Source organism: Thunnus thynnus, chromosome 4 (assembly GCF_963924715.1).
Source record: "Thunnus thynnus chromosome 4, fThuThy2.1, whole genome shotgun sequence".
NCBI classification, from domain to species: domain Eukaryota; kingdom Metazoa; phylum Chordata; class Actinopteri; order Scombriformes; family Scombridae; genus Thunnus; species Thunnus thynnus.
Genome location: NC_089520.1, coordinates 691,178 through 708,943, shown reverse-complemented (window position 1 = coordinate 708,943; position 17,766 = coordinate 691,178). Strand labels below are relative to the sequence as shown.

At 36.6% G+C, this 17,766-nt stretch overlaps 1 protein-coding gene across 3 annotated transcripts in view; it reads right to left on the bottom strand.

The window, feature by feature from the left end:
- Window positions 1-17,766, bottom strand: part of LOC137180858 (E3 ubiquitin-protein ligase RNF123) — a 152,243-nt gene that overhangs the window by 88,298 nt on the left and 46,179 nt on the right. For all 3 annotated transcript variants that reach the window (XR_010928065.1, XM_067586125.1, XM_067586126.1), the window contains exons 32-36: window positions 12,164-12,303; window positions 9,814-9,870; window positions 8,965-9,096; window positions 8,385-8,460; window positions 818-902 (exon numbers count right to left, since the gene is read on the bottom strand). Coding sequence is in view for 2 of the 3 variants with exons in the window: in XM_067586125.1 (XP_067442226.1) it covers window positions 818-902; window positions 8,385-8,460; window positions 8,965-9,096; window positions 9,814-9,870; window positions 12,164-12,303 (490 nt within the window). In the remaining variant the exon portion in view is untranslated. The remainder of the gene's footprint in view (window positions 1-817; window positions 903-8,384; window positions 8,461-8,964; window positions 9,097-9,813; window positions 9,871-12,163; window positions 12,304-17,766) is intronic.

Sequence of the window (17,766 nt, the reverse complement as noted above, 5' to 3'; positions counted from 1 at the left end):
TAATTTGGCGGGAGAGTTATTCTTCCTCACAGCCGTGTCACTGGAGGGACGGCCGTGTTAATTAAAGCTCAATCACATGTTGATGAAAAGCCTTCAGCGTCGGCTGCATGACGCTCACACATTATACACGGCACACAAACTCAGGAACGTTTCCAAAAACGCACAGCAGAGGGACGGCTGCAGAAAAGTCTATTACAGATCCTTTCATTTTACAGTCATTTCCTGGAAATGTTCTGAATAATTTGAAGGTATTTAACAGTTAATTTTCAGGACATTTTACAGAAATGATGGAGCCATTTGTTACGCGCCCACTCGTTATATTTAGGCTCATGTAGTTGTTAATTTGCAGAATTCTTAATAAATGAGACTCTTTAACTGACAGTGTGTAGTTGCTGCTGTGTAACTGCTCATCGTCAGGACAGGAAACCTGCTCATTAAAGACACAAATAAGTGTCATTTATAAGAATTTTTACAAATTAACAACATATGAACCCAAATATAATGAATCGGCACCAATTAAACCAACTTAACACTTCAGTTTTTAAAATAATTGATACCAAACTGCACCACCTCTCTGTAAAATGTCCCAAACATTACCTGTTAAATACCTGTAAATGACTATAAAATTAAAGGACCTGCAAAATAAAGTGTTAACAAAAATGAGAAAAGTCACCAGAAACATGTAACGAAGAGCTTGTTGCTGCAACCAACAACCAAAAGAGCTGAATGTTGCAGTGAAGGTTCCCCTCAGCAGAGAAGCAGCTGGATAAAAGCACACAGCTCAGGTGCATTATGGGTAAAAGAAAACCTGTCCTACCCCTGTCTGTCTCCGTCCACCAGGATTCGAACCAGGATGCCAGTAACAGCGACCAGGATGGGGTAGTGGTCCACACTCTCCAGACCTGCAGCACAAACACACATCCTGCACTGACGACTTCAGGTAGCTGATCAACATGGACATTTAGCTCAGAGACGGATATATATATATATATATATATATATATAACACATAGCACAAAAAGTAAGGAAACTAGTGTTTAGTAGAGTACTTCTTTGTTGTAACGATGCTTCTTGGCAATAGATCTTAAACCGTTGGAAAGCCTGTTTATTTCCCTTTTAAATGGTGCCACATTTGTAAGGAACATGCATTGATGGGATGAGCAGCTGAGCTGAGTATAATAATAATAATAATATCTTTATTTATATAGCATCTTTAAAAACAGAGTTTACAAAATGCTTTGACAGACAAAGCAAAAGTAGCACAATGCAAAGCAAAGACACAACACAGAAAAACAATAGAGAGATGATAAAAAGATTAAAAGACAATACAAAGATGCTCGAAAGACGACATTAAATAAAAGCAAGTCTGTAAAAATGGGTTTTAAGACGTGATTCAAAAGAAGTTACTGATTCTGCAGCCTTATCTCCTCAGGCAGGTTGTTCCAAAGCCGAGGGGCCCTGATGGCAAAAGCACGATCACCTTTAGATTTAAACCTCGACTTTAAAACAGCCAGAAGGGCCCCGCCTGAGGATCTAAGGCTGCAGGCTGCCTCATACAGGGTCAGTATTTCTGTTATGTAGCTTAGAGCCAGACCCAGACAAGCTTTAAAAGTGATCAGTAAAATCTTAAAATCAATTGTAAAATGAACAGGGAGCCAATGGAGAGAAGCCAGGATCGGGGTGATGTGATCTGTTTAAACCGGTAAGAAGCCGAACTGCTGCTGAGAGGGATTTTTGTTTTATGCTGGAAAGGAGAGTTACAGTAATCTAGTCTGGAGAAAATGAAAGCGTGGATGATTTGTTCAAGGTCAGAGTGGGAGAGCATTGGCTTAGTTCTAGAAATGAATCAAACAGTACTCCTAGATTTCTGGCAGTGGGGGTTCATATAGGTGGATAGGGGATGTGGGTTGCGCCCATGAAAAATTTGCCAAATCTTCTCTGCCAATGCCAAACAGCTTATTCTGCCATTGACTCTTGTTTGGTGTTTGGTGGATTGGATGATTGAAGTTTGAAGACATATTGGCAATTTAACAATTTATTGATTTAACAAACAGGAGCCTCAGTAGCGTGTGGAAGAACCATACACAGCCACAACAGCCTGGCACCTCCTCCTCATGCTGGTCACCAGCCTGGTCACACACTGCTGTGGGATGGCATCCCATTCTTCAACCAGCATTTGTCACAAGTCAGCCACCTACTGACCACTGTAGCAGGGCCCACGCTCACAGGTGCTGCCAATCAGGCACCCGATTGCCAAGAAGCATCGTTACAACAAAGAAATAATCTACCAAACACTAATTTCCTTACTTTTTGTGCTACGTTTACATACATACATATATGTATATATGTATATATGTATGTATGTATGTATGTGTGTGTATATATATAATATATATGCAGATGGAGATTGTTTTTTCATTAATGTCAAATACTGGAAATTATGTAAATAAACTGTTTAGTTTGAACGATGAGGCTGAAAGAAGAGTTTTTGTTTCTGAACTGAAAGATGAAACTTTTTTACTCATTGATGGTTTGAAGATGAAAGATGACTGTGAGTTTATGTGTATATATGTATATATATGTGAGTGTATGTATATATATGTGAGTATATGTATATATATGTGAGTATATGTATATATATGTGAGTTTATATGTATATATATGAGTTTATATGTATATATGTATATATGTTATTGAGAGTAATGGTATTTTATATGTAATCATTTTGAAGAAGGGTTGATGAAGATGTGCAGATGGTGTTTATAGTGATCTGTTGGTCACATGATGACTCAGTTAATTGTCTATAAGTCATCGTGAACATCCAGCTAATTTTTTAATTGATCGGTAACATATTTCCTCCATCATGTTCAGCAGCAGGCCTCAGTGATATCACAGTGAACTGTCACAAAGCTTCTGCATCATCAATCCTTCTTCCTTCCTCTCAACCGACGGCTGCAGGGCAGATTATCTTTCACACTCTTCAAACCTTCATCTCCCAGAAACACCTTGAACAGCAGATCTTCAGAGGAGCCGCACGGCGCCATCAGAAGCAGAATAATAACTTTCTCAGCAAGAAATCTGCACAATCAGATTTTTCTTCCTGTGTGACTGACTCACTGGTTTAACTGGTCCCAGATCTCAGCAGGTGGCCTTTCTTTAATGTGTTTCATCCTTTCTTACAATTCCTATTCATTAACTGGTCTGTAACTGAAACTTAAAGAACATTTTTAGAAGGAAATCTGTAAATTATAGACTTATTATACAGGAAATGTTCCAATTCCAATGAATCAATCCAGAGAATCTCTTATATATTAAATATAAAGTGACATTATATGAAGAAAATGTGAAATGTTTACAATAATAAAGAGTTTATAATAATATATGGATATTTACTGAGTCATCAGCTGATGTTCATTAAGCTCATTTACTGTCAAATCAGCAGACAGACTATTTACAACATGAAGCTTTATTATCTCGATGTGATTATGAGGGAATTACTGCATTAATGTCGACATATTACCATCTGTCATCAGAATATGATGCTGATAGAAGCTGATTATTGTCAGCAGGTCAGTGTGTTGTTTCCTACGTGTTACTGTGCTTTTACTGAACACTTCTATGTGGTTTTATTTTTCTCTACTTTATAAACTGTTGGTAACTTTTCTCTCTAATATTAGCAGAATATAGCTGTAGTTAATACCAAGCTGTTACCTGCTTATTACTGTAGTAATTACCTCTTTATTATCAGGTTACCTGTTATTACTGTAGTAATTACCTCTTTACTATCAGGTTACCTGCTTATTACTGTAGTAATTACCTCTTTACTATCAGGTTACCTGTTATTACTGTAGTAATTACCTCTTTACTATCGTTACTTGTTATTACTGTAGTAATTACCTCTTTACTATCAGGTTACCTGTTATTACTAGAGTAATTACCTCTTTACTATCAGGTTACCTGCTTATTACTGTAGTAATTACCTCTTTACTATCGGTTACCTGTTATTACTGTAGTAATTACCTCTTTACTATCGGTTACCTGTTATTACTGTAGTAATTACCTCTTTACTATCAGGTTACCTGCTTATTACTGTAGTAATTACCTCTTCATTATCAGGTTGCCTGTATTACTGTAGTAATTACCTCTTTATTATCAGGTTACCTGTTATTACTGTAGTAATTACCTCTTTACTATCAGGTTACCTGGTTATTATTGTAGTAATTACCTCTTTATTATCAGGTTACCTGGTTATTACTGTATTAATTACCTCTTTATTATCAGGTTACCTGCTTATTACTGTAGTAATTACCTCTTTATTATCAGGTTACCTGGTTATTACTGTAGTAATTACCTCTTTACTATCAGGTTACCTGTTATTACTGTAGTAATTACCTCTTTATTATCAGGTTACCTGTCATTACTGTAGTAATTACCTCTTTATTATCAGGTTACCTGTTATTACTGTAGTAATTACCTCTTTATTATCAGGTTACCTGTTATTACTGTAGTAATTACCTCTTTATTATCAGGTTACCTGTTATTACTGTAGTAATTACCTCTTTATTATCAGGTTACCTGGTTATTACCGTAGTAATTACCTCTTTACTATCAGTTTACCTGTTATTACCGTAGTAATTACCTCTTTATTATCAGGTTACCTGTTATTACCGTAGTAATTACCTCTTTACTATCAGGTTACCTGTTATTACTGTAGTAATTACCTCTTTACTATCAGGTTACCTGTTATTACTAGAGTAATTACCTCTTTACTATCAGGTTACCTGCTTATTACTGTAGTAATTACCTCTTTATTATCAGGTTACCTGTTATTACTGTAGTAATTACCTCTTTATTATCAGGTTACCTGTTATTACTGTAGTAATTACCTCTTTACTATCAGGTTACCTGTTATTACTGTAGTAATTACCTCTTTATTATCAGGTTACCTGCTTATTACTGTAGTAATTACCTCTTTATTATCAGGTTACCTGTTATTACTGTAGTAATTACCTCTTTATTACCAGGTTACCTGCTTATTACTGTAGTAATTACCTCTATTATCAGGTTACCTGGTTATTACTGTAGTAATTACCTCTTTATTATCAGGTTACCTGTTATTACTGTAGTAATTACCTCTTTACTATCAGTTTACCTGTTATTACTGTAGTAATTACCTCTTTACTATCAGGTTACCTGTTATTACTGTAGTAATTACCTCTTTACTATCAGGTTACCTGTTATTACTGTAGTAATTACCTCTTTACTATCAGGTTACCTGCTTATTACTGTAGTAATTACCTCTTTATTATCAGGTTACCTGTTATTACTGTAGTAATTACCTCTTTATTATCAGGTTACCTGTTATTACTGTAGTAATTACCTCTTTATTATCAGGTTACCTGCTTATTACTGTAGTAATTACCTCTTTATTATCAGGTTACCTGTTATTACTGTAGTAATTACCTCTTTATTATCAGGTTACCTGTTATTACTGTAGTAATTACCTCTTTATTATCAGGTTACCTGGTTATTACTGTAGTAATTACCTCTTTATTATCAGGTTACCTGCTTATTACTGTAGTAATTACCTCTTTACTATCAGGTTACCTGTTATTACTGTAGTAATTACCTCTTTACTATCAGGTTACCTGTTATTACTGTAGTAATTACCTCTTTATTATCAGGTTACCTGCTTATTACTGTAGTAATTACCTCTTTACTATCAGGTTACCTGTTATTACTGTAGTAATTACCTCTTTACTATCAGGTTACCTGTTATTACTGTAGTAATTACCTCTTTACTATCAGGTTACCTGCTTATTACTGTAGTAATTACCTCTTTATTATCAGGTTACCTGTTATTACTGTAGTAATTACCTCTTTATTATCAGGTTACCTGTTATTACTGTAGTAATTACCTCTTTACTATCAGGTTACCTGTTATTACTGTAGTAATTACCTCTTTATTATCAGGTTACCTGTTATTACTGTAGTAATTACCTCTTTATTATCAGGTTACCTGGTTATTACTGTAGTAATTACCTCTTTACTATCAGTTTACCTGTTATTACTGTAGTAATTACCTCTTTATTATCAGGTTACCTGTTATTACCGTAGTAATTACCTCTTTACTATCAGGTTACCTGTTATTACTGTAGTAATTACCTCTTTACTATCAGGTTACCTGTTATTACTAGAGTAATTACCTCTTTACTATCAGGTTACCTGCTTATTACTGTAGTAATTACCTCTTTATTATCAGGTTACCTGTTATTACTGTAGTAATTACCTCTTTATTATCAGGTTACCTGTTATTACTGTAGCAATTACCTCTTTACTATCAGGTTACCTGTTATTACTGTAGTAATTACCTCTTTATTATCAGGTTACCTGCTTATTACTGTAGTAATTACCTCTTTATTATCAGGTTACCTGTTATTACTGTAGTAATTACCTCTTTATTACCAGGTTACCTGCTTATTACTGTAGTAATTACCTCTATTATCAGGTTACCTGGTTATTACTGTAGTAATTACCTCTTTATTATCAGGTTACCTGTTATTACTGTAGTAATTACCTCTTTACTATCAGTTTACCTGTTATTACTGTAGTAATTACCTCTTTACTATCAGGTTACCTGTTATTACTGTAGTAATTACCTCTTTACTATCAGGTTACCTGTTATTACTGTAGTAATTACCTCTTTACTATCAGGTTACCTGCTTATTACTGTAGTAATTACCTCTTTATTATCAGGTTACCTGTTATTACTGTAGTAATTACCTCTTTACTATCAGGTTACCTGTTATTACTGTAGTAATTACCTCTTTCTTATCAGGTTACCTGCTTATTACTGTAGTAATTACCTCTTTATTATCAGGTTACCTGTTATTACTGTAGTAATTACCTCTTTATTATCAGGTTACCTGTTATTACTGTAGTAATTACCTCTTTATTATCAGGTTACCTGGTTATTACTGTAGTAATTACCTCTTTATTATCAGGTTACCTGCTTATTACTGTAGTAATTACCTCTTTATTACCAGGTTACCTGCTTATTACTGTAGTAATTACCTCTTTATTATCAGGTTACCTGTTATTACTGTAGTAATTACCTCTTTATTATCAGGTTACCTGTTATTACTGTAGTAATTACCTCTTTACTATCAGGTTACCAGGTTATTACTGTAGTAATTACCTCTTTATTATCAGGTTACCTGTTATTACTGTAGTAATTACCTCTTTACTATCAGGTTACCTGTTATTACTGTAGTAATTACCTCTTTATTATCAGGTTACCTGTTATTACTGTAGTAATTACCTCTTTACTATCAGTTTACCTGTTATTACTGTAGTAATTACCTCTTTACTATCAGGTTACCTGTTATTACTGTAGTAATTACCTCTTTACTATCAGGTTACCTGTTATTACTGTAGTAATTACCTCTTTACTATCAGGTTACCTGCTTATTACTGTAGTAATTACCTCTTTATTATCAGGTTACCTGTTATTACTGTAGTAATTACCTCTTTACTATCAGGTTACCTGTTATTACTGTAGTAATTACCTCTTTATTATCAGGTTACCTGCTTATTACTGTAGTAATTACCTCTTTATTATCAGGTTACCTGTTATTACTGTAGTAATTACCTCTTTATTATCAGGTTACCTGTTATTACTGTAGTAATTACCTCTTTATTATCAGGTTACCTGGTTATTACTGTAGTAATTACCTCTTTATTATCAGGTTACCTGCTTATTACTGTAGTAATTACCTCTTTATTACCAGGTTACCTGCTTATTACTGTAGTAATTACCTCTTTATTATCAGGTTACCTGTTATTACTGTAGTAATTACCTCTTTATTATCAGGTTACCTGTTATTACTGTAGTAATTACCTCTTTACTATCAGGTTACCAGGTTATTACTGTAGTAATTACCTCTTTACTATCAGGTTACCTGTTATTACTGTAGTAATTACCTCTTTACTATCAGGTTACCTGTTATTACTGTAGTAATTACCTCTTTATTATCAGGTTACCTGTTATTACATGTGTGTCCGTTGTCTCTGACCATGTGTCTGATTGGAGCTTCAGTTTGTGTTCCAGTTAAAGTGACTGAAAGTAAACAAAATGCTTAAAACTGTTCTGTGTCTCTGGTTCCCACTTGTTTGGTCCCGAATCATATCGATCATATTGATCCTTAACAGAAAGTATACGGAAAATTATTAAATAAGACATTACTGTGTGTGTGAGTATATATGTGTGTGTGTGTGTGTGTATATGTGTGTGTGTGTATATATGTGTGTGTGTGTGTGTGTGTGTGTGTATATATGTGTATATATGTGTGTGTGTGTGTGTGTGTGTGTGTGTGTGTGTGTACCTGGCAGTCTCAGGTTGACGACTCGATCAAACAGGTTCTTCTCTGCTGTCACTCTGTTTAAAACTTGGTTCAGCAGCTGCAGACAAACACATCAAACTTTCATTTATTACTCATACTGGTTCCCATCCAGTCAGACTTTGCTTCTGTCTTACTGGTATTATTACTCATACTGGTTCCCATCCAGTCAGACTTTGCCTCTGTCTCACTGGTTTTATTACTCATACTGGTTGACATCCAGTCAGACTGGTAACGTGTCAGAGTGACTGTAGCTCTGAGCTGCAGGTAGACTGACAGCATGAACCACCTGCAGGTAATAATTATTACAGCTTCATGCAGTCAGTCTGCTTCCTCTCGTCCTGCAGCTCGAGGACGTTCTGGTCCTTTAATGTGTCTCAGAGGAGACGAGGAGGATTTAGAGGAACTGGGACATTTTTCACTTCAGTTTTTGTACAGATTAAATAAATAAATGTAACAAGCTAATTAGTGAGTTTAAGATTTCTGACAATGTGAATGATTATCTCTCTATGACGAGCATCCTCTCCAGCGGGACTCTACATCATCTCTGAGTGCTGCGGATCACCTGAGCCAGTCGTCTGAGCAGCAGCTCTGCAGACGGCCTCGACCAGTCCAGGAAGATCTCTGGAACCAGAGTGACGGTCATCTCCAGCACACGCAGCAGACTGACCGACAGGTCGAAGCACGTCGCACACACCTGCAGCAGAAACACAACGGAGCAGCTGAGACGCAGAAGCATCACTGAACACGTCTTTAACAAGGAGAAATTCTGTTCGGTTGTTTTTCATTACGTCTTATTGGTTCGTATTCTTATTTACTTGTGTTTGATTAACAAGTCCTGAAGAACTGACGACCTCACTTATTCTTTTTCTTCTTAGAGTTCAATTATTTTATGATTAACTGAGTAATCTTTTAGTTTATAAAACAGTGGAAAGTCTGAACCAGACTTTACTGTCTCAGTCCTGCAGAATGTTTCTACATTTTTAAAAAGCATTAATTTAAATGTCGACATCGTTAAGAGGGAAGATGTTCCAGCTCAGTTTCCTGTGTTGATGCCTTCATTTCACTCTGATATAAAACAGAGAAAAGCAGCAAATCTTCACATTTTGACAAGAAACTGTGAATGTTTTAACATTTTTTGATTATCAAGGACATTTTTGTGATCAACTAATTGATTCATTGATATATTAATGGTCAGTATTTTCTTCCTTGTCTTTTGTCTCTTTCAGACAGATCAGCAGCAGCAATAATAATACAAACACTGCAGATTAGAAACTGTTCATTATGTTAAACAACGCTGCATCTATCCAATCACAGCAGCTGACTTTATTATATTATATGTTATTAAAAAGATGACAAACATCATCATGTTCATGTTGTGTTCAGCTCATTAACTAGAAGTCTTATTGATCACCTTCAGCTGACGAGTGTCCACAAAGTTCCTCTCTGGACGCTCGGCTGCCTGCTGGATCTGATGGAGGACAGAGAGTAAAAAAACAAGACAAATGAATAGAAGTCATAAATAAAACCACTCTGACACGCAGCTTCAGGTGAGATCAGTCCTAAAACTCTTTGTTTTCAGATCAATAATTCTGTTTATCAATCAGTCACTATGACGACCAGCTGATCCATCAGATTATATTATAATTACTGACTCACGTTTTATTTGAGCGTCTGAATTTCAGCTCTTTATAGAGTTCTGCAAACAATCCCACAATGCAACGGGTCATACTGTACAGATGCTCATGTTCATCTTTTTAATGAAGGTTTAACAACTTATTAATTAGCTCAGTGTTTCATTAAGTCTTCATGCATCATCACTCAGAGACTAATGTTAAATCTAACCTGGTACCTTGTTGAACTAAAGTCATGAATCCAGTCACGCTGATCAGTAAATGATACTTTTACTTCATTGTTGTCATACAGGCTGAAGACTGCGACGTGCTTTTAAATGACTGCAGTTAACTTTCTTTAATTAAAGAGTCACAAACATTTCTCTACTTTGTATGAAAATCCTTTAAAAGTTTGTTCTGAATCAAATCCCGACACCAGATTCACAAAAAAATAACAAGAAAAGCAATTATTGCTGCTCCCAGTTGAGCTGTGGAGTGAAGAGCTGAGAGCTGAGCGTCACTGAGGGAACAATAAACTGCTGCTGGGTGGAAAATACCAGCGCGTCCCACAGGAATATCATCAATTAGGATACTAAGTGCTGCTAAGTGGGATGATTCATGGAGTCTTACTGAGGATTTATCTCAAACCCAAAATAATCTCATTAGCGGGAAACAGTTTGTAAAAGTGGACTGAATCGACCCTCAGACGCTGATGAGGATGATGAGGAGGCGAACGGGGGCCGAGGGGAGAGACGGGGCTATCAGCTCGCCTCAGCCGAGCCGTCTTTAACCTCCTTTCAATCCACTGGAGACTCTCTCTCTCTCTCTCTCTGAGGGTCCTGCTGTTGGATCAGTGACCTCTACCTTTATCTTCAGATCAGCTGTTTGGTGATGAAGAACAAATGTTCAGCTGCTCTTCATCAGAGGAGAGGAAGTTAACCACTGAACCAACCAGTCAGGCTTCATCTCTCAAAACTGAACAAACTGTTTGAAAACACATCTAGTAAAGTATAAATCTCACCTCTGTGTCACTGGCCCAAGTTTGTTTTCCAGTACAGAGTCTGCACTGGAAACCAGTTACGATACCAGCAGTACGTCCTGATTTAGCCAAACTGTAGCATGTAGTACGCTAACAACAGCAGAATCTGCAGTATGCCAGAAATACTTCATGTTTTTATCTAATGTGATTGCACAATTCATTCTTCTGACAGGATGCAGGTGAATCTGGTTCCTTCTGATCATCAGACAGGTGTTACTCATCTGTCAGGTAAATGTTCATCTTTAGGAAAACCAGGAAAACCCACAAATACAACACATCTGTCTTTAGAGCAGAAGAGGAAGCAGAACAGCAGGGCATACTGCTAACTAGCATACTGCTAATCACCATACTGCTAACTAGCATACTGCTAACTAGCATACTGCTAATCAGCACTGAACAGTTTCATACTGTAAACTACTGTGAAAAGCAGTATGTAGTACACACTGCAGTATGCAGTATGTAGTACACACTACAGTATATGCAGTATGTAGTACACACTACAGTATGCAGTATGTAGTACACACTGCAGTATGCAGTATGTAGTACACACTACAGTATATGCAGTATGTAGTACACACTGCAGTATGCAGTATGTAGTACACACTACAGTATATGCAGTATGTAGTACACACTACAGTATATGCAGTAACTTCAGAGACAAACACGTCCACGGTGAACTCTTAAGAAAAGTGAAGAATGTATCAATAATTCATGTCTTAGATCATCAGTCTCTGCTGAGCTGCTTTCACTGCTAAACATGAAGAATTATAAAGTATCTCCATCATAAAGACAATATAGAGCTTCACTCATTTCTCTGCTATTGATCATTGAACGGAGAGAAAACCATTAACTAATCCATTAATCATCCATCACGTCCTCAACTCCTTCATTAAAATGGTTTTCTGCTGCAGTAAAGATTTATTACAAACTCTAAACTCTGGTAGATTTTCCAAAGTTTCTACATAAGTTCTACATAAATAAAACTGGACCAGTGATGGCTCCATATTTCCAGTCTCATGTTGTTCAAACTGACTGGTTTTATTTGATTTCCAGTGTAGATTCCAGTGTTTCCACATCATGTGTAGGTGCAGCGTTTCTGCTCCTGATCTCACCTCTTGGATCATGCCGATGAACTCGGAGAAGGCCCAGTTGAGCTGGTTCAGGACGCTGTTGAGGAACGAGGCGGCCATGTCTTTGTCCATGCTCAGCAGCTCGGCCATGTGTCTCTGCAGCAGCAGCGACGGACACGGCTCTAAACCAATCAGAGGAGAGAGGACGGGTCATGTTTTTATCCTGCAGTGAGAGAAGGCTGGAAGTAGATTCATCAACACAACTTCACAGACGGACGGAGGAATCCTCGCTCACTGCAGCTTCATTTAGAGGAGACAATAACGACGGATGACTCAGTAAATGTCCTGTAATGTGTAGAAATAAGTTTAAATAAAAACACCTGATGCATGAAAGCTGCTGCTCCAACACTGATTAACTTATATATGTGACATCTTATTACTGAGAGAACAGAAGTGACACGACGTTCAATATAAACGCTTTAAATGTTCTAAATAAAACTGTAACTAACTGTATTACTGTATAACTATATTATATATTTTCCTAATAGTCTTCCTCATTTTTCATGAATGAACCACTTGGAACATAAAATAAGAAAAGAGGAAAAAATTAAAGCTGCAAGCATCGTTGGTCAGGACCTCGCACTCTGGCCCGTCGGGATCAGATCATTTTGCTTTTTAAAAATGAGGGATATTTCTTACAAGTGTGGTGTGCTTTTATTTTGAAAGTTTGATTGACATGTGTACTGTCAGGTGTGTAGAGACAATAAGTAACTGCAGCTGGACACAGAAAAATACTCATATATTTGAATGGAGAGTGTGAGTGAACCCACACCTTTTTGAACATTTACTGCTTCCACATAGTTTTAGATACAAACTTCATTTGAACTTTAAATGAGTCACGAGACTTTGACCTACAAATCTTGAATTTACATGTTTTTTCTATCTTTTATTGTTTTTGAGATATTAGAGTGTGAGTTTTAAATTCTTTTCTTGCTCCTCCTGTGATTTTATAATGAGTGTGTATTGCGGAATGTTTCACAGCACTGAGGGAGTGACATCACCAGGAGCAGTTGGAGAGGAGGATTTTAGAGTACGCTTCTTGTGAAATCTCCTCATAAATCCCATGACTTTGGCCAAATCTTACATTAAAAATCATATTTTAGTGAGAAATTTCGTGGCAAATCCATTGATACAGGTTTGAATGTGGTCAGACTTATAGTTTAGACGTCAGAAGCCTCAGTTTGACACAAAGTTCATGCCCATAGATTGCCTCCCCATTGGTTTACATTGTAAGGGTGATGTGGCACTGCAACTTTCAGGGCTTATAAAATCCAAACAGTTCGAGTTATTACGAAGTTTTTAATAACTTTTTTCAGCACAATGTCATAAGTCATCTATTAAAGTTTGAAGCCGATACCATTAACACCCTCAGAGGAGATAGCGTTTGTTTGGGGGCCAAAATTGGGGCAAAGTCTTATTTTGAAAGGCTAATTGCTGACTTCCTGATGAATTTAGGTCAGGGGTGTCAGTATATGATTTGTAGGTCTTGATGAGACGAATAATTGAGTTTTGGTTTGATCTCTCTACGACATTCCTACAGGCCATGGCAGCCATTTTAGTTACATAGGTGGTGCTAGAGAGCACATTTTGGCACTTTGGGGGTTAATTTTTATATTTTATCAAATTTTTCACCAGACCTGATGTGCGTGCCAAATTTGATGAGTTTTTGAGCATGTTTACGGGGTCAAATTCAAGTTTTCAATTCAAGGTTTAAGTGGCATAATAATAAAGAGGGAAACAAACAAACAAACGAAAAACAATAGGGTCCTCGCCCTTAGACTACTGTTTTACAGAAGTCCTCTGCCTTTTGGGCTCAGTCCCTAAGTAAACTTTCAGCTGACAGGTGTAAGTACAGCAGTTAATGATCCAGAGCTGGTCTCATGTGGTCCTTCTGGGGGAAAAAACAGTGCAATTGCCCTTTTTCTTGTTTTCACACCAGGTCTTTATAAATACAACACTGTGTTTTAAACAGTCTCTGGAGTCTCTTTGCTAACCAGGTGATTGTTTGAGTGTGAATAGTGTTTTTTAAGACTAATGTTGGTCTAATGTCGTCTGAAAGGTGAAAATGCAATTAAATCTTCTTTTGATACATAAAATACATGTTTGACAAACCTGAAAGTGGATTTTAAACAGTGTGAAGGATTTTACTAACATGTCCAACACCTTTCTGTGAGCGTATGGAAACAGTCATTTCCCCTGAACCACTGAATCAGAAGCTAATTTATTATTCATATTTATAATTATTTTATGTACAGACATGAATAATGTTAGAGCCGTGCTTGGTGCTGTTATTATTAATATTATAATTTAAACAGCAGCAGCTCGACTGTTATTATGTAACATAACATAAACACATTCACATTGACGATCATTCAGGATTTTAGGAATTTATCTCAGTAACACTTGACTTTATTTATCATTTATAATGACATTTAATAACTGCAGCAGATACAGTTACTGCTAATGTTGCAGTATTATAACCATCACATAAAGAAAAGCTGGAATAAAAGAAGGACGGTGAAGGAGGAGAGGATGAGGAGGGGAGGGGGGGGGGGGGGGGGTCCTCTGGGAGAGTCTAATAATCTGTGTCCTCTGTGTCCTCTGTGTCTCTGCTACATCCCATCATAACATGACAACAGCTAACGCTCCAGAGACCGCCGTTATCCTGAAGATGTGGACACAGAGGTCAGAGAGCGACGCTGTGGTGCATCAAAGAAACTCAAATATAACTTCTCCTCTTCCTCAGTACTTTATACCTTCTACTGTATAAACAACTCTGCGTTACTTTCCTGATTAAGATTTTATGTTTAAAACAAATAATTGGTATATAAAATATTCAAAAAATAAAATATAAAATTGTATATATTAAACTAGCTTACTGTACATAAATAGTAATGTCATGTAGAATAATCTGTCAGAATTATCACTAATTAAAGTACATTTTGCCAATAACACTTTTACTTCAGAGACATTTTACTTGTAGTTTTATATTTGTATCCTGTGTTGTTACTTTTATTACCTTTACATTAGTGTCACATTCTGTGGTTTGGAAAAAAAAAAACATATTTTAAAGGACAATTCTGGTGATTTTCTTAATTTTTCTTCATGTTTGGATTCAAACCAACAATGAACTGATCTACTAACAAGTACTGTGTGTGTATCAAAGCTGATATATCTGATTAAGAACACGTCAGTGAGTCACACCGCTGCACTGGGTCACATGTTCCTTCATCACGTTAGTTAGTTTAGAAACGGCTCCAAAGACTAGTAACAGGAGAGTTATTAGTTATTAGTAGTAGCCATGCTGTGACTGGTTCGGATCCAAACATGAGATTTGTTTGAGTCGAATCTGTTAAACATTTTTCTAGTTAGTTACATGTTAGTCTGTCTCTGCTGTCACGAGTCTGTCAAAGTAAAATGATAAGAAGTGAGAGACACCTGACTAATAACTGGATAATTTCCATTTCGCTCAGGATGTAACAGCAGCAAAACGTTTCCATTCAAACGTCTGGACAGCAGACAGCCGCCTCCACTGCCTGCAGCAGAGTCTAAAGCATCTAGAACATATATTCCTCTCCTCCACAGTCTGATCTATCATATCAGTGTGTAATGTGTTGGTCGTTGCTCGTAGTGATGAACCTACAGAGAACTATCAGAAACTCTGCTGGTCTTCATTATTATAGAGCACATTTATTTAAACTAAGTACTCAAAACAAACCAAAATAACTAGTCGGTGGTGCACGTCAGTATGCAAATAACCTGCTTTAAAGAGAAGGAGAGGGATGAGAGGTTAAGATAATAAGATGCATCATAACGCTGCTGATCAATATCATCAATACTACATGTGACTTCTACTGTGTCAGACTGAGGCAAATAAAGGTTATTATGGAGCTAAAACAGCAAAACTAAATGAAGACAGTGACAAACAAACAGAAACGGGAGACATGGAAAAATAACTTACTTTGGAAACTAGCAATGGACAAATCTCCTGAAACGCATGCAGACCAGAGGACACACATGACCGTCAATTATCATGCAGGAGAGCAGAAAATCACAATTAACAGGACAAACAGAAGCTGAGAAGCAGAAGAAGCTTTGAGGCAAAGATGACAAAGATATGGTGACACATGCTGAAAGCACAATTATTTAAACAAACAAACAAACAAACAAACAAAACACCATACAGCAGATGAGATCAATATGTGATTGTCAGGGGTGGATTTAGCCTAGTTTAGCTTAGCTTAGCTTAGCTTAGCACAAGAAAGAAAGTATTTGTTATCCAAATACTTCAAAACTCATTTACATATCATCAAATACTCAGAGACTCAGCTGAGTTTGGTTCATGACCCTGTTCATGACCCTGTTCTTTAACTGTGCTTTAAACTGTGCTTTAAACTTTTCTTTAACTTAGTTAAACTAAGTCAGGCTAACATGCTAACATGCTAACATGCTGCTATCAGGATAAATTTATCCTGTTAACGCTCATCCAGGTTTGATGGCAGTTTGATGATTGATTATTGATCCTGGATGAAGTTACCTTGAAGCCACAATCAGCAGTCACATGATCGGCTGAGAGCTGGTCATGTGACTGCTGTTAAATGAGGTAGGTGTGTTGGGAACCTCCCAGCATGCACTGGGGCAACAGATTCATGGACGTGTGTGTGATTTTCTGTGTTCCTGCTGTTGATGTTTCTACACTTTCATCACACACAGTGAAACCTTTTAAACACTTTAAGTACATTTAACATGAACAACTTTCAGCAAAGTGAGTTCTGCAGTTCATCATTTAATACAGTTTTAATTATTAAAGTCACATGTTCTGTTCCCGTTGGTCCTTTAACAGTCAGAATCTTTTATGTGAGTTTATGTCTGTTCAGAGTCTCAAACATTTAAATTTTAGTGCTCAAACTTTTATTTAGTTGTACATTTTGTCTCGTAGGAGCATCAATAACTCTTCATTATAAAAACAGAACTGTGATAATTACACCAATAAATCATAACGATCTATCAGTAACCTCCATGTTCTCATCTAAAATCATTATTATATCAACATTTCATAATCAATCATGATTGATTATCGATCATGTTTGTGGTTCAGTCCTGATCAGCTGACTGTCAGTAAACTGAACTATAGCAGGTTTTGGGTTTCAGGGCTCGTTGCTATGACAACAGACTCATCATCGACATTATAATCTGGATAACTCGTTTATCCACGTATGAAGAACAGTGTGGTTCAGTTTAACTCACTAGATGTGTTTGATACAAGATGTGAGTTCAACAACTTTCAAGTCACAAAATACACTCACTGGTCACTTTATTAGGAACACCTGTACAGTCTGATGCAATCCAACGCAACAGCTCCGCCATAAACTCTACTTTTATGAAGCTTATTAATTAATTCCATTCCATTAATTAATTGCTGCTGCTGGACTGGAGTGCATTATAATGAAAGCAGCTGTTAGACTCCTGTCCATCTGCAGGCTGACATTTAAACATCAGTATCACTGAATGAATCAGTCTGTGTGCAACAAACAAGCAGAGTAAACTTTCCACAAAGTCCACGTTTTCTTATCAGGATCAAAGAC